Here is a 24,282-nt window from a genome sequence, read left to right as displayed (position 1 = left end):
CCAACTGAAGAATGCGTCGAACGAGCTTCGCGTTAAAATAACGTTAATAAAATGTCGAATTCCCTGGCGAGTCTATTAAAAATTCGAATATATACAAAATGCTAGAAAAATATTTAATTTAACGTTAAATTGAATCAGAATTAAATGCAGTGATAAATGTAGTAACAATTTTAGGATTTTTCCAATTATTTTCGCGACAATAAATGAAACATTAATTAGCAGATCACATGATAATATATAAAAAGATTGTAATTCACTTTTCAATTTTAATATCCCACTTCCTTTGAAACAACTTTCCTCTCACCGTACTTTTCCAATTTGCAACGATGGATGGAATATTGAAAGTGAAAAGAAATAGATTTTAATTTATTTTCGAATATTAATATTTCAGTTCCCTTTTCGCTTTAAGCATCCAATTTCAGAAAACTTTTAGAGAAAAATTTAGAGAAAATCTCCATTATTCTCAAAACGACAAATAAAATATTAACCAGTAATACAACGAACCGAAAGATTTTTATTGGTCCATTCAGTTTCAATTATCCATCGTCTTAAACGAGTTCGCTAGAGACGGTCCCTCGAAATTCCAAGTGTCCCGTGTTATTCTTGCGTTATTCTTGCGGCGATAATCGAGAAATTAATTAAGAGTTCGCCGGTACCGCCCGAACAAAGAACAATAATTACCGCGACGGGGGCGCGCGCGCGGATACGTGAGACCTCGGTGAAACGTTATCTTCAGAGCGCAGTTTAGCCAGATAGAGGAGTCGTTTGTCAGATAACCAGCAGAGAGAAACCGCCCACGGGGCTGTTTTTAATTCATTAACCCCGTTCCTTTTGTAACTTTCACCGGCGCGACCGGCCGGGGCAAATTGGAGGCCCCCTCGTCATCGCCTCCGCTTACCGTAATACCGGGAACATTATAGTCGTCGGCGAGCCGCCCACGGATACCCGCCGGTTAACGCGTTTGTTAATTATATCCACGGCCTCGCGATACTTTCTCCCGCTTTTCGAGGTTCCATCGCGTTCTCGTTCGCCGCGGCGAGCCGCCCTCAAAAATGGAATATTTAAGCGGACAATTTCTCCGCGGCTTCTTCAAAGCGTTTCACCGAGAAGCCAGATTCCCGCCGATTCATATTTAACCACGGAATTGCTAAAAATTTGCGGGGAAAACTTGCCCCCGAAAATGGTCTTTGAGATACGCTTTTGTAGAGGGTACGAATCATGTTTTACACGCGTGTGTAGAAAATTATAATTTAGCTGGATTATTTAGGCTGACAATGTTTTTGTATATTTTCGAAAGCGTTGCTCAAACGTTGTACGAATTTTGGAAATTTATATTTGATTGTAGGATTATTGAAAATTCGTTTAAACAGGCTTCTTAAAATTGGTGGAAGTAATTCCACTTTTCCACTAAATAAATAGATATAAAGTTACGACTTATTTAATAGCCTCGTTGTAATTATATTTAATAGGTTGTTATATTTTATATATTAAATAGAAATTGGTATATAATAAATACAATAGTCTACGAATTTTTAATATTTATATTCTGTGCATTTTTTATTTTTACCAGTGCTTATTCTTATAATAGTGAAAATAGAAAATGTTAATGGTCCATGGACAGTTCTGCGGTTCTAGAGTTTCGTAGAAATAAATGAATTAAATTCTCTGAATGGCGTTGCAAAAATTTGCCAGACGAGCACGCGTTAAGAGTGCTCCAAGTCCGCTCAGCCCCATCGGAGTCGAGAAATCGCGAGACGCCGGTCATCAGACATTCTCCGATCAATATTAGAAACGCTACGTCTCGAAGAGTCTAAATAAAACCGTTCCTCTGGCCTCTCAAGCCTCGCGGTCGCATGTTCTAATCAACTCCGAGGATCGCCGAAATCGTCGCAGTATTCCCGCGGAATTCGCCCGTGTCGCCGCGTTCGTCGACTCTGTTTTTTTCTATCCCCGCCCGCGCCGCGGCCTGTTTAAAAATGAAAACGGCCAGGCTGAAATTCCGTGGCGTAACACAGCCACGGCGGCGGCGTCGCCGGTCATTACGAGGCGATGAAATATTCATGGTGTGGCCAACTTGGCCCGCAAATATTCGCGAGTGGAAACCGACGCGAAGTCGAAGACCGAGGGATTCGCGCAGTAAAGAACAAGAGAACGGCGGCAATAAACTGGCAGCGCGCGCGGTTACGACGCCCGGCCATCGTTCAACGGATATCGCCCCTTAAGTAGCTTTAAGGGCGCGCCGCCCGTCAACTGCCATAATATGCAAATGGGGGCAAGCTATTAGCTTCCTTTTACACGAGTTGCGGGCCGGACTGTCTCGCACCGCGCGTTCCGGGATCGGATTTATTGCGCAACGAAGTACGGCCGCCGATGAGAGATCGATCTTATCGACGTTGCTCGCGATTTTAGATCTCTTGGATCGAGTTTTGGGACTGTAGATCTCTTGGATCGATTTTTGGGGACCGTAGATTTTTTGTATTAATTTTTGGGGACTGTAGATCTTTTGTATTAATTTTTGGGGACTGTAGATCTCTTGGATCAATTTTTGGGGATTGTAGATTTTTTGTATTAATTTTTGGGGACTGTAGATCTCTCGTATTAATTTTTGGGGACTGTAGATCTCTTGGATCGATTTTTAGAGACTGTAGATCTCTTGGATCAATTTTTGGGGACTGTAGATCTTTTGTATTAATTTTTGGAGACCGTAGATGTCTTGGATCAATTTTTGGGGACTGTAGATTTTTTTGTATTAATTTTTGGGGACTGTAGATTTTTTGTATTAATTTTTGGGGACTGTAGATCTTTTGTATTAATTTTTGGGAACCGTAGATCTCATGGAAATTTTATCAAATCCTGTTCCCCCGAGCATTTAATGTAAACCCGAATTGCGTATATTCTAAAGGTCTCCGTCCATTGAACAAATAAAAAGATCAATTTCCAAGCGTCCCAACGACCAGCTAAAAATTCATAGAAAAAGCATAAATTAACAAATATTTGAAATCTGATGCAGAGATGAAGAAATGCTGAGCCGAAATATTCCAAGTTTATACACGTCGCAATTTCGTCTCCGTTTGCTAGAGAAAATAATATTCCTATATAATGTCCACTTTTGCAATAGAAGATAGTAGACCAAGGTACAGGAGGCATTCCATTCGAATAGCTCGCGTTCGAAACAAGCTACGTCGAGTTAGTAGCCCGGGAATAAATCGGCAGGGATTAATAAGCAAAGACCGCTGCATCAGCGAACGAGAGAGAGAGAGAGAGAGAGAGAGAGGGAGAGGGGGGGGATGGAAAATCGTTGAACCCGAGCGACCACGCATAAGCGTCCCATAATTTTCCGGTGGAAAATTCGGTCCGGTGGCGCGGACCGATTCCTCGTTGGTCCGGCAAAAGTATCGATTCGCGCGGCGCGGTTAAACAAACAATAACATCGACGGGGCCGAGGGACTGCGCGCGGGAAAGGATTTCCCGGAGGACCGTGGTCGAAAATCTCGGGACGTCCGGGCGGAATGAAATTTCCGGCATTGTTCGCCGTCCGGCGAACGAAGGAGAAGCGAGCGGTGCTCGGCGAGCACCGGCGCTGTTTTCCACGGAAACCGCGTCGTAGCTGGTTGCTCTTTATTTCACGGTATTCGAGCTGCGCCGCGAATATTCTTGACAAACGGCCGCGCGCGCGCGCGCCGTGATTTTCGCGACTCGTTCTATCCGCGGCGATAATGAAAAATATCGCGGTTTGGGGGACACGTGCGTCGCGTCGGTGCCGAAGGGGGGGCCTCGAAATGCGCCGAACAATGCGCGCGAGATGCCGGTTCTTCCTCCTAGTTTTTTTTCGAGGGGAGCCGATGAAGCGACGGAATCGCGGAAATTTCGGGAATTTCGAGACGCGACGACACGAGTTTTGGCGAACCGTTCTCGAGTGAAAAAATATGGCGAAAAGTTGGCAGCATGGATTACGGAACGTTGGGTTAATTATTAAAGGGTGATAAATAATTTTGTGATAAATAAAAAGTATAATAATGGGTTTATGTTTGCTAATTTTTTATTTTTGGAACGATGACATTTTCGAATAAAATATCGAATAAAAAAATCATCCCCCATTGTCACATCGCAATATTAAAAGAAACTAAAATTCTTTAAAATTCCCCTAACCTTTTACAATCCTCCCTACTCCTTCCTAGCTAAAAAAATTTATGAAAAAAATCCTTGCAGGCTGAATTATCGCAGAAATTTTTCGGGAACGCTCGAAGAAATGTTCGACAATTACCGCGACACAGTTTCGCCGATTTCGCCCCGATAAGATCACGCGGGCAGTGGCTAATTGAATGATAAATCCAGTCGCGCGATTATTAACGCGCGCATTAACATAGTAATTAGATATTAGCGAAGATTTATATCTTTTATCGAGCACAGGGCCGATCGATACGCGATCCTGTCCCGCGAACGGCGTTATTTAGCCGCCTGCGTCGTCGAAACCCCCGCGTGGTCGGTTAAAATTCGAACGTTTTTCAAGGAGATTTACGGCCGCTCGTTTTTCCGTCCCCCCCTCCGCCGCATAAACAATGCAATCAAGTTAATTAATCGACCCGGGCTACTTATTAGGCGATGATAAAAAGGGCCGATCGGGGGCTGTATGGATAATGGAGAGCCGCCGGGGACCGCGGAATCCGAGCTAACCAGATTATGTGGGTCGAATCCTTCCGTTCGGCTGTGTTTTATCGCGGCGATGCATATTTACGGTGCCTTTTTTATTCGCCTTCAATTTTACAGTTTTATTTGTTCCGTTTAATCGGAACCGTTTCTATGTGTTGGAAATAATTCGACAAATTTTTTTACTAATCTTAAAGAATTTTGAACGATAGTAAATTTAAACAATAGTTCCTTCAAACAATAGTACCTTCGTCAGGAATCATTCTTCGATCAATCGACTATATAAAAATCGCGTTTCTCGAATAGGTTAACCCTTTCGCTCCGAACGACGGATTTTTCCGTCATCCATATGAAAACTCGCGGAGCCGAACGCCGGATATATCCGACATACCGGTAAAATCGCGGCCTAATTTTTCGATGGCAACGCTTCTCGCGACTGACTCGTGAATCTTTCGACGAAACAAATAAACGACACACTTCGCTCAAATTATATTTGTTACACCTGCATTTTTCGATTAAAATCGAATTTAATAATATTATTTAATATTATATTTTTCTAAAAATCGAAACGAAGGGATGGAAAATCGAAACGAAGGGATGGAAAATCGAAAACGGGAGGTCCCGTTCAGGAGCGTTGCAACGGCGGACCGAATCGCCGTAGCGAAAGGGTTAAATACCGTAAACGACGACCGATTGTCCGATTAAAACCGAGACCAAGTGCCCCGGTATTTATTCAATTAATTACGAGCGGCGCGTTCTATTTAGTCGTTCGAATTACGCGCTTCGTTCTCGTCCTGTCGACACGTTTTCAAGAGCAGCCCATTCATACGTATCCACGATTACCCTTTAAATAATCGTGTCCGGATGTACGTATTGATCATGGGGAATCCGCGGCGATTCAAAGCTTTCCGATCGGATTCGTCACATTACAAAAGCCGAGTTCGTTGATACTGAAACCGAATCGCGCGCCAAGTCGATGAATGAGTTGAATGAATTCGGGGAAGAAAGGGGGAGCAAATTGACCAATTTTCTCTGTTGTTGTTAGACTGAGAAATGTTCATTTCACGAAATCTGAATAACTTCGATTTTATGTTCAATGTTATTTAAATCGAGTTAGCATTTCTATCTTTCGAAAATTGGTACGTTCAAGGCTTCTGTTCAAAAATCGACTAAATAATTAGAATCTCTTTCCTATATTCTGTAATACTATTTTCTTAATTTTCCTATTACTTGGAATAATAATAAAATTTAGCAATCGCCTTCTCATTAAATTCTATCGACGTATAATAAAATTGCGATCACTGAACTACGTAAAAATCAAAATAAATCCAATCTTAATCGCATTTACTAAATTTTCGTTCCAAGTTGAAATCAAAAACTGAGGTTTTTCCATCTCTCGCCATTTTACCTAGTGAAATAAAAAATCAAGTATCCCGGATATTGTTGAAAAATAAATAACCTCCCTAAACATTAAAAAGCCTTCGACGAAGCTTGAGAAAGACAGCCGCGTTTCGGAACGCTTTCCGCCGCTCGCAAACATCGAGAATCCTCCGAGTTCGAGGATTGCAAACGAGGCTGGTCCATCGAACGTACCCAAGCGAGCATGAAACATTCCGCCGTTGTTCAGTTCGACGGGAATAACCCCGGCTTCTGTAAAATCCATTATCCCCGTCGATCGAAGACGCCGGAGTTTGTCGAAGAAGCCTGGGATGAAGGGAGGAAGAACCTCGCGGAGCATGCAACGAGGGGAGGGGCGGGGAGGGGGGGCACAAAGCGAGTCGTAATATTCCCTTAAGGAGCCCCTCGTAATAACTCTTCGCGGTCCAATTGCCGTTTCGAGCCGGTTAATTGGAAATCTTCATTAAAACGTCTGACAACGAAAGTTCGCGGGAACACCAACAAACGACGGAGACGGGCGGCGGTATCGGGGCAAAGACATTGGTCGCGGCGCGCCACGTTTGCCGTGGGATAGCCCATCAAAATCCAGGCGGTGCCCCGCGACAGACAGACAGACAGACAGACGGTATTATTTCAGCGAACGGGCCAAGCCTTGTTTAAATTCGAGAACGGAATATTGTAACCGACCCGGCGACGGATCCCAAGCGCAATCACCGGGAGAGGCTGTGCACATAATAGTCCGCGGAATTTTGTGTAGTCGCGGAACTCTCTCTCTCTCTCTCTCTCTCTCTCTCTCCAATCTTGCGGGGGACTTTGTTGTAAACTGCGCGCCGCGGGTAGCCGGCTGTTTAACAACGGATAGAAAGTTTCGATTGTGCGAGCCAAAGTAGCCGGGAGTTCGCCGCGACGCGCGACGTTCTCCACGCAGATTTCACCGGGCGATATGTTAATGGACCTTTCAAGGGGCCCGCCTTTAGGCGCCGGCGTAATCGGATTACGCACTGCCGATGACGATTAAACTCTCGGATCGGTAATTCGATTGCCGGCACCAAATATCGCGGGGAATCGGGACTCTATGGTGCTGGGCGGAACCTTTGGCGGATGCGATTAACGAAGCGAAAAGACGGCGATCAGGGGGTTCTAATAAATATGAACAATATTCGTTTATTCTACGTCGAAATAAAGATAAATTCTTCGCTTGTCAGAGTCTAGAAATAAAAGGACATAAAGACGATAAAAGAAAGAAAAATTGTCTGGTCCTGTTATTAAAAATTTTATCAAAAATTCTAATCAACACAGCGCGAGGAGAATCTTAGAGCAAGGGGTTAAAATGGAAAGAACTTATCGAACCAAATATCAATTTATAGAAATAAATATAAATGTAATATTTATACTACAAGTATCAATTTAATTTAAAATAAATCTCGAGAAAAGTACTCTTCAAAAATTTAAAAAAAGCAATTCTCAATATGGTACAATATTTCGAAAAATTTATCAATTTATAGAAATTTAAAAGAAGCAATTTTCACTATTATACAATATTTCAAAAAATTTTCAAAGCGTACGATTTTGCAAGAATCGAAATGGACTCTTGCGTTATAAGCACCCCAGTATTCTGCCCTAGAAAATAACAATCTTTTATATGTTTTTTGGCGCTTGCAGATCGAATACGCCACGGAAGGATTCAAAATGGAGGTGATCGAGGCGACCAGGGCCGAAACCGTCGGCATCGACGCCTGGGGCAAGATAGAGTTCCGCTGTCTGAAGGCGGCGGACCCAATCACGTTCACCACAAGGGACTCTCATCTCGTGAGTATACTTCCTCTACTATTCCATTATGAAAAATAGCGAGTTACCGCGCGAAGATCTTCGGATATAATACCCTTTGTTAAGCCTCTCGCAGCATCCATATTTCATCGCGTTGTCATAGTCGGATCGAATTATGTCCGCGAGGACCGCTTTGCCAGCGAAATTGCAAACTTCTTCTATGGATCGTCGCGCCGAGAGAAAGAGTTCGCTGAGAAATTATATCGACTGGATTACCATCCAAATTGGTTCGCAATTCTTTGTAAATAATGTTAGGGCAGATACAACTTTTATTGCTTGTTGGATTTTATATTATAGACGAAACTTTAGAAGAGTTAATTATTTTTCTTCCTAAGTTATTTGGATTAATTTTTGAGAGGAGAAATTTTTACGGAAGGATCTGTAGTTTAATTGTTTTTAATATTTAGGCGGGGTGAAGATATTTTTATTTCACGATTAATTGAAATATTTTTGATTTTGGCTTTCTGACAATTTATTTAAATTTTCAAGCGTTTCGCTGAGGAAGGATTGTTCTGTAGAAGAAGTAATTTTTCCAGAGAAGTATTTTGCAAATTATTCGTCTACATTGCAACTTTTATTACCGCATGATTGGCCAATGATTCGATATCCGAGAAAAAGCGAGAGCCAATCAGTAGAACGCCATTGGTCTCGAGCGGCCGTTTAATTTTGATCCGACTATACCGTGGGAATTACGCTTCCGCCTCCAGCGAAGAGCAAGAGCGCCTGTCGAAACGCCATTTTACCCTCATTGCTGGCTCCCTCTAGAATGGTTAATAACTCTCTGCGCAATCATCGTCTCGGGTTCTTACACGCGCCCCCAGTTTCTCAAACATTTTAATAACAATTCCCCAAAGTACGTTCTCGATGCAGGAGTTACGAGTCACTTACGCATTCCAATAGCCGAGCAATTTACTTGTTACAGACAACGGGACCATTAACGTTTAATAATTTATTATTCGGCTTTGGAAAAATTATTTTGGTTGTAAATAATTTCATTCGAACATTTTATTTCCAAAGAAATTCTGGACTCGACGATGTGTTGTTGGATCGCGTCAAATAATACAATAAAAAATATATACATTTTTACTTTGTGGTAAAATTAAATAAACACCTGGATAAATAATTATAATATCTAAATTATTATTAGTTGAAATATTTAGATTACTTTAGATTACTTTACCTCAATTCTGCTGAATAATCAAGCCAGGAAAAAATAAATAAAAAATTCCCAATTTTTCCAAAATCGATAACAATTGTTGTCATCGCGAATACAGCTACTTGTTGGACTATTTCGCGCTGGAAAATGTTTGAGAAACCCTGGGCCACGTCGCGTAACAATGGCGACGAGCAGTTTTAGAGGCCATTCGAACGTCGTCGTTACCAATGCAGATTCTTGATATCCTATCTATTTGCGTATAGAGAGAAAGAGAGAGATATAGAGAGAGGGAGCTAGAAGAAGGTCAAAAGCACGTAGACCACGGCAGAGGAGTTCGCTAGGAGGGCGGACGGCGTCACATTCCCTCAAAACACATTTCGCAGTCCCTCTTGTCGACCTTTGTTTACGAGCGCATCGTTCGCGGATTATGGCCGCCCCATCGGCGCGCTTTATACTACTGGTAGTCCGTTCCACGAATGGTGTTCCGGGGCATCAACTTACCCCTCGCCAGTGTCATTGCGCAATGATTATCCCGGCTAATTCCTTGATAGTCCGTGGCGAAAGGACCAGCCTACTTCAGCGGTTCTCAATTTATGTCGGAATATACTTGATCAATAGGTCACCAGGCCGACGATTATTAATAATAATCGACGATAAAAATTTTTTTTATTGTATACTAAATTGTTATTATACTTATATCAATATTGATATTATTACAATTCATATTAATATTTAACCTTGCATAATTCGAACGACGAAATATCAAAGAAAAAAATTATTTAAGAGGTTACATAAATTCGAACGACGAAATATCAAAGAAAAAAATTATTTAAGAGGTTACATAAATACGTCTGTATTCTATCGACGTAACAATTTATTTTTTCACGTATCACCTAATAATCACAGAGGTCATTCAAGATCACCAATGGCTATATTCAGGACGAGATAACTTACTGTGAATCTATCTAACACGTATTCTCTTACAAGAATAAAATCGATTAATTAATTTCGACTTGCCTCCACTTCGATAGCAAAGAAAGCTCGAACGAAGCGATTTCTTTGTATTCCTGCAACGAAGAAATAAAAAGATACGAACAACAGTAGCAGCACCGCTGGTTCGTCGACCGTGCAAATGACGCGTTGCGTTAGCATAATAAAGCTGTCAGAATAGCTGCGGCTTTAAACGAAGCAACTATTGAAACGGACAACAAATGCAGACCGAAGGAAAAGCAAAAGTTTCCGAACGAGGAAGCAAGTTCCTCGCTGTGAACAAAGAGGAAGCTGTTGTCGACGGACTAAATAATGGATATTTAAATCGTTGTTGCTTCGTTCCTCTCTCTTCTATTTTTTTACCGATGCAAAACGATCGGGAGGGGGTGGAGTTTCGCTCGGGTGGAAATTTATCGGCAGAAGCGATAGCGGTAAATAAATTTCGGTTAATTCGTTTGCGGCCTGCGGCCACCTCTCTCTCTCTCTGTATCGTTGTCAATCTCGTTATTCAATTACTCTATAGCGACGCGCGCCGCGAAACGGTGTAACAAAATCCTGATGACTGCGCGACCGTTTCTCTATTTATGATCCTATGCCTCGCGAGCACAGATACCGTCCCACGGAATTTATTTTATTGGCTGAACTTTAATTCAGGTGGCCGGAGATTTTTTCACGTTTTCGTGTACATTGTAAATATAGTTGAGAGAAAATTCGAGCGACAAGATGTTGAAATTATTGTTTTAAAAATTATATAATTATATTCGATGTAAATTGAAAAAGAATTACGTGTTCGAAGCAGACGATTTTTAGAGCGTTAGAATTTCGACGCCTATGCATAGTTAACACAGTGTACGTGGTCCAGGTATATTTTGCGAAGCACTCCGGCCATTAGAGTGCACGTCTAAGAGTCGGATATTCATTGAAACAGCCGCATAATAAATCGGAGGAAGTCGGCACGAATTCCCGCGCATGCAAACTAATCGTCATCGTTCAAAGAGCCCGGCTCCGAGCACGTCATAGCGGTTGACGTCCTCATCCAGCGACGGCTCCGTGATAGCTCTCCGGGCAAGCCACTCGGACTCCGTCTCCGAGGATAATAAAATATCCCAAGAAGCCAAGGTTGGGGTGTCCCGGCTCCGAGATGCACGAATTCAATTTCGCGGCGGGCTGAATACATTCCGGGAAGTGGCAAAAGTCCGGCGCGTTCCGTGAGCCGGACGTGGATGTTGGCGCACACGTGCAGGGGAGGGCGGTGGTGCTCGCTCTCTCTCTCTCTCTCTGCGACAACGCATACGTTATTCGCCAGAAATTCAGAGACCCTCGGGCGCGGCCGTGCACGTAGCCGCGAAATCCTGGGCGACATGAAAATGCGGCGTCATCTCCCTAAGCGGATCATATGTCCCGCGTGCGACCGCCCCGCGACCGACGCGATTGAAACAACCGGAACCAGGCGCGCCGATGACGTCCAGATTGAATCGACGAACACTATAGCAAACACTATATTTCAATACAGGGTATAGAATAATTAGAGTATAAATTTTTATAGAAATCTACAGGAATTTTTAAATTGGATTTTTATAGCTTTCTTTTAGATACTGTATTGATTGCTCGTGAAAGCATTCTCTTCTTTTTTTATTCTATACTACTGTTTCGCTTCGATTAACCTACTGTACAAGCTGCGGAAAAATTACTATAGCTAAATGAGGGAACTGAGGGGTTCCTCGGGTGATTTGAAGCAACTTCTTCCTTTGCGAAAATGTTCTACGGCCATCCGTTTACGAGTTATTAAAGAAAAATGGTGATTGGTTCGCCCGTTTCACAGCTGCCGAGCTCGCCTCTCATTGGTCACTGTTTTTCGTTATTAACTCCTCAACGACGTCTCGGAGAACATTTTCGTAAAGGAAAAAGTTGCTTCAAATGACGTCAGGAATCTCTGACGATTTTTGAAATACAGTAACAATAAAAATTAAATAATACTAATAAGAGCTGAATAAAAGGTCGAGACGAATGTAAAAATAGCCTCAGGTAAACAGAGAATAAATGTAGCTGCATAAAAATCCGCTGAGAGATAATGATACGTGGATGGTAAAAGCTCGCCTCAAAGAATTTTTATTACGTTAAATAAATTGCCTCGGCTCTCTCGGTCCTATGACGGAAGAAGTTCTTTTTATTAGCGCGGAGTTGCGCATCGACGAATGTTTGCGGTTCGACTCGAAAAAGGAGCGGTCCGCGTTGTTCCGCGTATTATTACGGCGCTGGACGCCGGGAGCAAACAGAGAGAGGATATCTTTAAGGGCGCAGGAAAAAAAAAGGAGGGGAAATAATTCTCGAAAGAGGATCGCTTTAAAGGGAAAACCTAGTTTGCCGTATTTCGTTTCGCCGAGATAAAACTATTTCTCGGACAGACAATTATGCAAAGAGAACACCGGCCGGTAGAGCTCGCCTAAATGCCTCCCCCTATCTCTTTCGGCGGGAATCTTGTCAAAAACGAGTTTACATAGATTAAACACGGCGAACGTAAAGAACAAGTGTCCCCGTTTCCATGGGAAATTCTTTCGGGAGCTGCGACCACTTTGTCGCAGTCTATGGCGAGACCGAACAAACCGAATTCGAGATTCGAAAAATAAAAAGCTGGCAGAGGAATAAAAAGAGAAAAGAGATGCTGTTTCAAAAATAAAAGCTACTATTATCCCTGGTAGAAAGGGGTGATCATCCCTTTTAAATAGTAATTAACTTTGGGCAACTCAGAAAATTGTACAGTGATTAGAAGAATTTTGATATTATTAGAAATAATAAATAGAATTAAAAATCCTCACATCGAAGAAATAAAAGCCACCCCCACCCCTAGTAAAAGTATTCAAAATTGCGACTACTTCTACACGAGTCAATAAATCGTACAATTCCCAGAACAATATTTTCTATAATTCTGTTATTGCTTAGAATTCGAAACATTAATTTTATCAACGTGAAAAAATTATCAGAACACAGATATTTAAAAAATGCAAGCTCAAAATTCCCATCGAAATCGCTTGACCCGACAGGGAAATTATGAAAAAGGAATACGAATCTATGTTGCATTTTGAACCAGTCCCTTCAACATTAAATACAAATATTCAAATTATTTAGCCCAGTAATCTGTGCAGCCGGTTTGTTAAAAAATTCGAAATTTACCCGATAAAGCACGTAGAGGATTGTTTACCGGGACGGCAGAGTAAATTAGCATTTTTCCAGGCTCTCGCCGCGAGCCGAACAAATTTTCATAAACCTTGACCCAATAACCTGAGCGCGGCGGCGGCGGCGTTGAAACTTTTCGAATTAATGCCGCTATCGAGATACGCGGGGTTTTCATATATTCCAGGGGCGGAGTCCTTGGGCGGTTACGCGTCCCGAACGGCTCGATAAGAATAAACGAACGCGTAACACGTCGAGGCCCCGCGGCGTCGTTCCGCGAGAAACGAGACCCCGTAGTTTTATCCGCGCGCGCGATAACGCGTGTTAATAGCGCGGGGCGTTAATCGAGGCGGCGCGAGGGCTGTGATTAAGAAAATTGCCGCTGGAACCGGCGGGCCGCGCGCGTTCGTTTCAATTCGAGGATACTCGGAGCAATTCCGTGCGTAACAAACGAGGAAGAGGGAGGACGGAGTGCCCCGTTCGAACTAACACGGCGCCGAACAGGCGAAAAGTTTGTCTGTCGATTAATTAAGGAAATCGTTCGCGAACATTCGTCGACCGAATTCATTTTCCTTAACGCCCGCTTTTTTTTAGACTAAATTCAGCTGTTCCATGTCTGATAAAACGGTGAAACAAAGTCTGCTCAGAGTCTAAAATCGATGAAAAAAATAATTATATTTAAACCGAAAAATTTTCAACCATTCAGCGATATATAACTATAATAATAAAAATAAAATCCAATAGCAGACCATACTATATAAATGAAAACTTTCCGAATAATGAAAGACAAATTCGCCATAAATTCTGAACGACGAAAATTCTTCCCGCGACTTTCTCTATAATTTCTCCTTATTCCAGGACGTTTTAAGTTTCTTTAAAAAAAAGGAAAATCATCTCTCTACCTCGTTTCCGTCGGAAGTTCTAGGATCTTGATACGAACTTGCTCATTTTTAGCGGCGACGCGACGCGGTGCCGCGTAAGTGCAGGGGACGACCGTGGGCCGGCCAGGAAAACGCGATTTGCATAGGGCCGTTTAATTGAGCCATCGCTCCGCATTAGCGTTTGTCATTTAGCCGGGCTTGTTTTGTAAATTTGCGATGCGCCACCGTTATCGAGCGACCCGCGGCCGCCGGGAAATTTCGTTCGCTGCGGTCGTTTCGGAAAATCGTCGCGCTTCGCCGGGAATTTAATCGCTCGCTCGCTTAATTGCTTTTCTTGGATCCGTCGCTTTTTCTTTGTCATTTTTAAAATTGGGGAGCTATCTTTATTTTCTATGTAATACTGTATAGTATAATACAGTATAATTATAATATTGTATAGTATAGTACAGTATAATTATAATATTGTATAGTATAGTACAGTATAATTATAATACTGTATAGTATAGTACAGTATAATCATAATATTGTATAGCATAGTACAGTATAATTATAATATTGTATAGTATAGTACAGTATAATTATAATATTGTATAGCATAGTACAGTATAATTATAATATTGTATAGTATAGTACAGTATAATTATAATATTGTATAGTATAGTACAGTATAATTATAATGTTGTATAGTATAGTACAGTATAATTATAATATTGTATAGTATAGTACAATATAATATAATATTGTATAGTATAGCACAGTATAATATAATATTGTACAGCATAGTACAGTACAATTACTACAGTAAAATTAAAATCGTGTAATGATTAATGCGCAAAAGTTCGGCGAATCGGAAATGAAAATACACGGGATCGGCGGGTTCCACGCCAATGGGGAGCCCCGCCCGCAATGATAAGCGATGAAAATTTACCTTCATAATTGAAGTTTGTACCACGGACGCAACCGAACTTACGCTCAAGCAGCGTAAACTTTGAAAGCTGCGAAAAATTATGCCATGAATTATAAAGTTGACTTAGCCCGGATCCCGCGGAACTCCGGCTGGGTTTCTCAACTCATCGTAAAACTTCTGGCAGCAGCATCCCATCTCCCTTCTCCCAGATACGGTATTTTCCGATGGGTACGTAAAAAAGTTTGTTACCCGGGTCCACGGATCATCGAGCAATCGATACACATCTGTGTAACTCGGTCCGATTAATGGAGGAACTGCCTGCGTAGAGAATTAACCGAAATTCCACGCTCGGTGATAGGAGACGGTCGCGGCTCGCGGAATATTCCGCGCTCGGTAATAGAAGACCGTCGCGGCTCGCGGAATATTCCGCGGTTGGGTGCAAATGGGTTAATCGATGATCGCCGCGGGATCGTAGCGTGAAATAAATTAATTTAGAAGACTCGCCGAATTTTTATTAATTATTCAGTCGCACACCTGTATTCTGTCAGATTGCAAAGGCGAGTTCGCGTCGAATATCGCGGAAATGAATTATGTCACGCGCCGTCGTATTATTCGACGACGAACGATCATACGGAACGCGGAACGGAGTTACTCGATTATCCGAACAGTGTGTCACGATTATTTCGCATAATCAAGGTCCCGGTGTAGCCTCGTTTCGCTCGTGCTGGAACAGACCCCGAAATTAGAAGCGTGCCGGGGCGTGTTTGCTCATTTCCACGCCTGTATTCCGAGCTGAACGACCTCGTCAAAACTTAACGAACGATCAGCGACACAATTCCCCGAGCACACCGTCGAAATATTCGGTCTAAACACCATGGATGCGGAGACTGGCATCTCCCAGCCCCCATCCGCGCGTCTTCACCCGAATATGTTTAATCATTAAGACGCTCGTCATTACGAAAATCGATTCCAGGTAAAATACTTTCGTAGTCGACTGTACTGGAATTCTAAATATCCACTTAAAATTATTAACGGTGAATGTATGTACAAGCTTTCTATTTTACGACTCCTCTTTTACCAATTTGTGGAAAGCTTTTTATACGTGACGGCGTTTGGTAAGCTCCGCCACATTTTTCTCGGCCACCATAATTTCTGTTGTATACCCTAAGCTCCGAGTTTGCTCCCTCCGGTCTATCTTACATGCAAGTTTTACAGGGGAAACTGGGGAACTGGTTCAAAGTCTTTTCTGGACAGCTTTTACAATTTTTGTAAATTTTCTGATCAATTGTTAACGCTTCCTTTGTGGAAGATTATTTAATAAGCTTTTATTCGAGCCAGGAGAAGCTTTACAGTTTCCTAATAATAGTTTTTAATGAACTCTGTGAACATTATTTCAATCTAAATAATTTGATAAAGTACGCTCAAGAGAATATTCTTATTTGACCTAAAATTATTTAATTTCAATGACTTACATTTAATTATCAATTTTTATATTATTTCTATAATAAAGCATACAATTATACTTAATAAAATATCTACGCTATTAAAAGCTGAGAAAACGTACAAATTAATTTACTATTTTACTAAACAGCAGTTTTAAAACATCATCAAAAAGGCTGAAGACAAAAACTGTTAACTTTAACACAGGAAATCTTACCTATCAGACCCGAATTTAGGTGAAAAGTCGCGAGCTGCGGCTCGGCGGCACCAACTGAATTATAACTAACCCGGTAATATCGTCCGTCGGACGCTTACGGTTCAATTTCTGTTAATTAATGGACGGTAAAAATTTTTGCAAGAGCAGGGACCGCCTAAGGTAACTATCGGACGGTTATGCGAAGCCCGGGCGTAGCTGCGGCATTACATGCTTACGTGACGGTTACGGGGCCGCCATCTTGTTGATCATTTCCGAAAGGATCCGCGCTCCGGGGGAACGTGCGGGACAGTCATAACGCGTGATGAGCTGTCGCGTAATTTTCGCTTAACCGCATCCGTGACCTCCGGTAACTTCGTCCCGGAAACGAAACTCCGTGATACCCCCGCAAGGATCAACCCCCGCCGCGCCGCGCGGCACCCGAAGAATCTCTGGAACGTGTTTCGGCCGCACTCTTATCTGATTAAAACACTGTCTACACGCGTGGAAGCGAAACGTACCCGCTCGACTCCGTTCCACGGATATATTTTCCACCAAGCGCCCAGGGCTGTTACATACGTTTGCCATTATTACGCTTCCCGGCCGAATATTTCTTAATTTTACTATAGCATAATATAACCTCGATTTTTAGTTATTCGCGTTATCAACCCTTTGCACTCGAAGCTATTTTAACTTATTCTTGAAATTAAATTTTAAATTTTAAATTTTAAATTTTAAATTTTAAATTTTAAATTTTAAATTATTTTCCTGGGTTATAATTTAAATATAATATAGTTTAACTAGTATATACCATACTGGTATATTATAATAAATATTATATTAGTATAATATGTACTAAAAACATTTTTACGTGAATAGAAATGGTTGAACTCATATAAAAACTGTATAATCTGCAGTAACCATTTGTAAACGCTGTAAGCTTCGCCGAAATGCAAATTGTTTTCAACATTCGCGCGCGTAAATGCATCTGCATAAATCTCCGCGCACTCGTTGATTAATGGACACGCTGGTAATATTCATACAAAATGTAACGCGGCTCGGAAAGCAAGTTAGCAGGGTCGGCCATAGGCGCGACGCAATTATTATTATTATTATTATTGGTCCGCCTTTAAAATCGAATTCTTGTCAGCTATGTGTGTTCGCGTCGTTAGAATTTATGGGATCTAATCGAATAAACGGAGTGACGACTGCGGTCGATTTCAGCTCTGCCATTTTGGTACCGTTAATTGAATCGCCTCGATATTTCGGGACTCTTTGAGGCGGATCGACGATCGGCGTATTATTTGATCGATTATCGGTGCTATTGTTCAACGGGAACCCGCTGGAACTTTTGATCAGTCCTGTTTGGCAATCACGTTCCCGCGCGCGACGAAGTTATTAGCCAATAATGCGCGATATTGTGCCGTCGCGAACTTGGTTTAACTGTACACCTGCTATTGGCTTGTCAAATGACCGGTTTCATGGTCTTTATTCTTTGATTAAACGTAAAATTGTTAAATATATTTCTTTAGTTTTATTAGGAACCGTACATTAATTATAAGATATCATAAATTTTTAATTTATAAATATTAGATAAATGTATAATATATTTTCATTTTTCAATTCATTTTCTATCCATTTTTCTGAGTTTTATATTTTTATTTTTCAATTAATTTTCTATCCATTTTTCAGAGTTTTATATTTCTATTTTTAAATTCATTTTCTATCCATTTTTCTGAGTTTTATATTTTCATTTTTCAATTAATTTTCTATCCATTTTTCAGAGTTTTATATTTCTATTTTTCATCTCATTTTCTATCCATTTTTCCGAGTTTTATATTTCTATTTTTCAATTCATTTTCTAACCATTTTTATTATGCCTCACGGGTGATATAAATCGCATAAAATCTGCGAACCTTTCAATGCGAAAAACTGATCGCCGCGAGGGAAGCCGGTCGAGTGATTCGGTAATTCCCCCGGCAAAGAGTAAGCGCAATATTTGCCGGCGTAATTAATCAAACGAAAGCGTTCTCGCCGGGCTCCTCGGGATCCCTTGCAAATGTCTCCCCGACATCGGTCACCCAGAAAACTCGAACCATTGTCCCCCTTTTTCTTCTTTTGTCAGCCGGCGTTCTTTGTCTCCGTTCGGACCAGCCGGTAGTTACCGATAATTAAAACGTATCCACCCCCGGTGTCCGGTTCACTGTCTCCGGTCTCGTCGTCGTCGTCTTCGACGAAGCAAGGATCGGGGATTTGAGTTTTCGCCGATCGATTTCTCGCTTCAATCAAGAACTCCGGGGAAACGCGGCTCGATTCCGGTCGCCTTTTCCGTTTCACCCCTTTTTTCCCTGTCGCCGTCTTAGAGCCCGTTCCTTTACCTTCTTCTTCCGTTAACGAAATCCATTTTTAATAACTCGACCCTCGACGTCGCCAGATCGTCCGGTTATAATTACAGGAATACCTTCTCATAGTCTTTACACCTTGCGATTCTTCGAGCATAAATATTCTCCCGAGAATATATTCCTCGAATTTTTCTTATAATTTTTTTCCTTAACAATGGGATCGTTTAAATCGAATGGGACGTAGAAAAATATTCCATAGGTTAATCAACGTTTCTAGGGATACTCTGATTGTCCCTGAGCTTGCGAACGGAAATGGACACTTTGCGAAGCGGAGATTCGATTATTCGTTTTTATGGTCGCCGATCGTCGACCGCTGTTAAAAGGCTCGAATAATCGTACCTCCTCTCCCGGAACAGTCCATTTTTGTTTACAAGCCGCCGGACAATTGCGGAGGATTTACTGCAAAACGGAAACGATACGGAAAACGTTAACACCGGGATAAATTCTCGCGCTCGAATTAAGCAGAGATTTATTCGCTGCGCGGGAGCGCAGTTAGGGTGATTCCGATGCGTTGCGACTTTTTTTCCGAGACGCAGATGCTAACCCTTTTTCGTTATAATAACGAGTCAAACTGAAAAATCGTCGGAGGTGCTAATCGACGCGGCTCTCTAAAAAAAATCGTCGCGCAAAAATTTAAACAACGACAGAGAATAAAATAAATCCGAAACGGTAGATCGGTAACGTCGATTCTTGTTGTTAATTTCCGTGGGCGCGTTGTAATTACCAATGGCCGCCTAATTAGCGGCGCGTCAAAAGCCGTGCAATTACGGGGGCCGCGTACAAGCCTTCTAATTAAGAGTCTTCGGGCTCAATCGAAGCTCGAGGAATATTTGCAACATTTTTCGACCGCTTTGTCGGTAACGCTGCGAGCTAATAAACAAATTAAATAAACCGTGCAGGCGCTGTAGCTTTCGCGAGGCTGTTACACGATGTTAACACGTTAAATATGAAATATAACGCGTCGAACACGAGTGACATTAATTTCTGGCCAATTTTGATAATTCATTATCAATGTAATATATTCGTACAAATTGAATTTTATTAGGATAATAAAATTATATTCGAATAATAATATTCTCGAATGCGAAGGGGTTCTAATGCCACCCCCTGTGATTAATATTAATTTTGTAATTTCGCTTTAATTAATTATATTGCTTTAACTGGCGATCTTGGTTAACGATTATCGGCACTTGTTAAATAATAATACGACGTCATCGCGTCTAAGAGTGTCAGGCGAACGGCACCGCGCGACACAGAATGGCCGGAACGCGATCGGCAAGGAAAAATCGTTTAGGTCCAGTTTGTCAATTACACCGCCCCCCCTCCCCCCTCGAGTTTGGCGAGCCACCATTATTCCGGGATCGTTTCCCGGATTGCATCGTAGCCCGGCGGAAATTCGGCCCGGCGCTGCGAAAAAGCGTGTCGATATTCGTGAACGAGAGCGAGAGGGGAGGGGAGGGGAGGGGTGGTGGGTCCGGTCTCCCCGCGAATAACGAAATGGACACGGCGAAGGTATCCGCGCGCGGGCGGCGGCCGCGATAATTAGTTTTTGCGCGATCACGAAATTCCCCGAAGGACCGTCGCCGACCGGCTAATTCTCTCCGCTGGCAAATACTCGATATTGCGAGCCGGCCAAAGGGGTGTCGCGGTTTAATTGAACCCGCTGTCTCGTGCAACTTTTTCGTCCCTTTCTTTCGCTCGCCTCTCTCGCTCTCTTTTTGTCCCTTTTTCTCTCTCTCTCTCTTTCTGTTTCCGTCTCGGTTTTTCTTTTCGACGAGGCGACACACGGATCGCCGAATTATATATCTGATTACATCGAGTTTTTCGTCGGATCACTCGATTCCCGGCAGCAATGTTCGCGAGCTTTTTGACGCGGTAAATAAAGTGGATGCCTCGCGCGGTGGCACGGTTTCGAGAGCAGATTTTTCTGGGATTTTTGGGTGTCCCCTTTTTTAATGTTTGTGATGGATTGAAGGTACTAAATTCGAGCAGGAGTAGCAAGAATCGTATTATTATTGAATTTGTAATAATATGTTATTTTACGATAATATTATATAATAGTATTATGTAATTTATTGCTATGTGATTTTGTGATTATGAAATTTATTACTACTATGTGATATAGTACGATTATATGATACTACTGTGTGATATAATATGATTTATATAATATTATCAAGTACACGGAAAAACAAGAAAAAGTTGCTCCAAATCTCCTCAGAGTTGTTTAAAAAATTCCCGACATTAATTGACTTTCGCGACACCCTATATATAAACGTACATATATTCAATAACGTTTCAATATTTCTATAATTGAAATCGTAATTATTATCGCAAAAATTACCGATTAAAAAGCTTCACTAATAAATCATAGCGATTTTCCAGTAATCTTTTCAGACCGAAATAACAAACAGCTTTACAACCCAACAGCGGCTTGAAATTAATTCGACACACCCCGTATATGTTCCCTATGCACTTTTTACACGGCCCGCACGGTGGACGTTGAAAAAAAAACGCTATTAAACTTTCAGCATTATACATTCACGAGTGTTCGAAGTACTTAATTAATTTGTTTGCAGCGAGAACAATGGAAATTACGCGCGGCTACGTTGCTTTTATCGGGACTTGCTTTAACAGAGATTACGTTTTACAATTCTTTCTTTCTTTTTCCCTCTCTCTCTCGCTCTCGTAGTCCCCCAAAAAAAATGTGACCGTAGATCTCATATTTTTCGCTGGAATTCTCGCGGTGTTTTATTCAACGAACCGTTTCCATTTTTATACAAAAATTCCTTTCCGTCGGTAAATCCAGAATCTCCCGATAATCCTGGAATATTTTCCGGAGGCCCTGCAATTTTTACAATTAATTTTCGAGTGCGGATCTTTGTGCTAAATAAACAATTTTTTCTCGTTGATCATACGAAACTGCGGTTAAGTGGAAATGCATTGTTTCAATGATATTAATGCAGCGAAATTAACGCTATAGTAATAACGGCTAAAATATTATTAATTATATTTTTCGGTTAGATTATTTAATAAATAAAAGGGAATGCTATGTTCCGAGATACGAGAAATTGCAAGTGAAAAAACCATCGACAAAGAAGGCGATTCTCAATGAACCAGATTACTGCTCTGTTAACTAACAATGCCGCACCCTGTGCATCGAATAATCATTATCACAAAACGGTACATTACTTATTCTCCTACATCATAAATTTAACAACAAATCCGTGCCCGCGAAATCCGTCTATAGACCCGACGAATTATACGCCATCCGTTATTAACACTTGTTCGCAAAGAGCAACATTGCTGCAGTTCGCCCGTTTATTATAAATGCTCGATATTCAGCAGCACGGAGTAGCGTTTTCCTTGGCCCGACACGAAAACCCCATGGAATATTCATGCCCGGGAGAAAGAGCACGGTTCATTTCTGCGTGTGGAACAGTCGCAACAGTAGCATCGGGCGTTCGCGCGCGCGCGCTCGCCGAGTTTTTGTTTTCACGGTTTCCCGGACGGCTGCTTTTTCCCATCCCTTTTTCTCCCAAGCGAGAGCCCGTCCATTTTTCTCCCTTAACCGAGTCCTCGGGAATCTCCCGTTACAATCCACCCACCCTCCCCCCACCCTTCCCTCTTGTCCGCTCGCCCACTCCATCTATCAAAATGTTAGCAGCGGTTTCGCAGTCGGACATTTAACTTCTGCGCTGACCACCACCGCCCGTTCTTCCTCTTGCTCGGCTAGCTCGCACACCCTACACCGATCTATTTATTTGCCGCGCGCGATATATTTGGAGCGGCTCCTACGGACGCCTCTACCGGGGATTAAATTTGTATAAACATCCGCAGTCTGCTCGATAACCGTCGGGACACTGATTTATCATTGGGATAGCACGGTGATCGACCGTTCAAGGGATAGTGTTCAGAGGGGAACTATTTTTGAGTATTTAAAGGGTTTCATGAATTAATTACGGAGAGAATATTAAATTGAATAGGGTTGGCTATTATTAAAATTATTGTAGCCTATATTTGGTTATTGTATTTAAGAAAGCGAGTGTTTAGAATATTTAATGAATCAATCGTCAATAGAATACTAAGTTAAACAGCTCGGTATAATATCATCGAAGTTACTACAACATATATTTTAATACTATTTTTAAAAAATCAATATTTAAAAAAATCAATATTTCACAAATCAATATTTCACAAATCAAGCATTTAAAATATTTAAAGAATCGATCATCAATGGAATACTAAATGAAACACATCCTATACCTAGCGTCACAGTATTTTTACTACCCTTCCCCTTCGATCGAGGAGACTTTTATTTTCGCGGCCGGCGGTCCACGCGCGCGCTTATCGAGAACATAAATTTTTAATCCCTTAACAGACATCGCACGTGTACGAACCGTACATTTTAATGCGCGAGCCGCAGTCGAGGCGCGTTCCACAGCGTCGCGCCGCGTTATACGAATTCGCCGCGATTTTTCCGCGTACGTAGCCGATCCGAGCGGACAAAAACACGCGGCGGCGGGAAACCCGGGATTAATCTAGATCGAATTAATGAGCGGCCGTTTTGCCCCCTCGTTTTACGATTTGCTTCGCGATTAGCCTAACGAGGCTCGCTTTACTTTTATTAATTTCACAGCGGACCGGCGAAATTGTTTTTTTATTAGAACCTGCGCCCCCCCTCCCGCGCGGCTGTAATCACGGCGGCGCCCAGTAGATAATCTTCTCTTCAACTCCGATACGATTTTCATACCTCTTCCACGATTCTAAACAACTTTTTCTTCAAGTTAACAAACTTTCCCTTGGAACTTTATTATCTTTTTGTGGAATCTACAATCTTTTCCTGGACTCAATTGTTATCGCTTAATAATTTCTTAGACAGATATATTTTCTTTCACATTGTTAATATATTTTTGCGCAGCTCGTGCAATTTTTCTAAGATTCTAGAATATTTTTACTACGATCTATATTTGTTTATTCGGTTCTCAGAATTTTCTAACAATTGTTATCGTTATTTTAAAAATGACTTCGCAGATTTCTACTTAATTCTTCTAAGCGCATCGCTTAGAATCAACCCCTTTGCTTAAAAAACTACGAGGAGTGAAAATACAAGTCTCGATTAGCCTCGAAAAATTCCAGCGGTGTGTTTTACACATAAAATAATAATCTTTAGAAAATCGTTCGAGCCGTCCGCGATTCGCGCATCCGTCACGATCAATTGCTCGCATTATCGCGCGCAGGAGGTTACCAATGCCGGGGGTGGGAAGGGG

General features: G+C 41.8%; 1 protein-coding gene across 1 annotated transcript in view; it reads left to right on the top strand.

Moving 5' to 3' along the window:
- Nrx-1 (neurexin 1) overlaps nt 1–24,282 on the top strand; it is a 371,741-nt gene that overhangs the window by 214,675 nt on the left and 132,784 nt on the right. The window contains 1 exon segment of the mRNA XM_078182335.1: nt 7,708–7,854. Coding sequence (XP_078038461.1) covers nt 7,708–7,854 — 147 coding nt within the window.

Source organism: Augochlora pura, chromosome 1 (genome assembly GCF_028453695.1).
Source record: "Augochlora pura isolate Apur16 chromosome 1, APUR_v2.2.1, whole genome shotgun sequence".
Taxonomy (NCBI): domain Eukaryota; kingdom Metazoa; phylum Arthropoda; class Insecta; order Hymenoptera; family Halictidae; genus Augochlora; species Augochlora pura.
The sequence above is the reverse complement of the archived record's forward strand: the minus strand, read 5'-3'. Positions and strand labels throughout refer to the sequence as shown.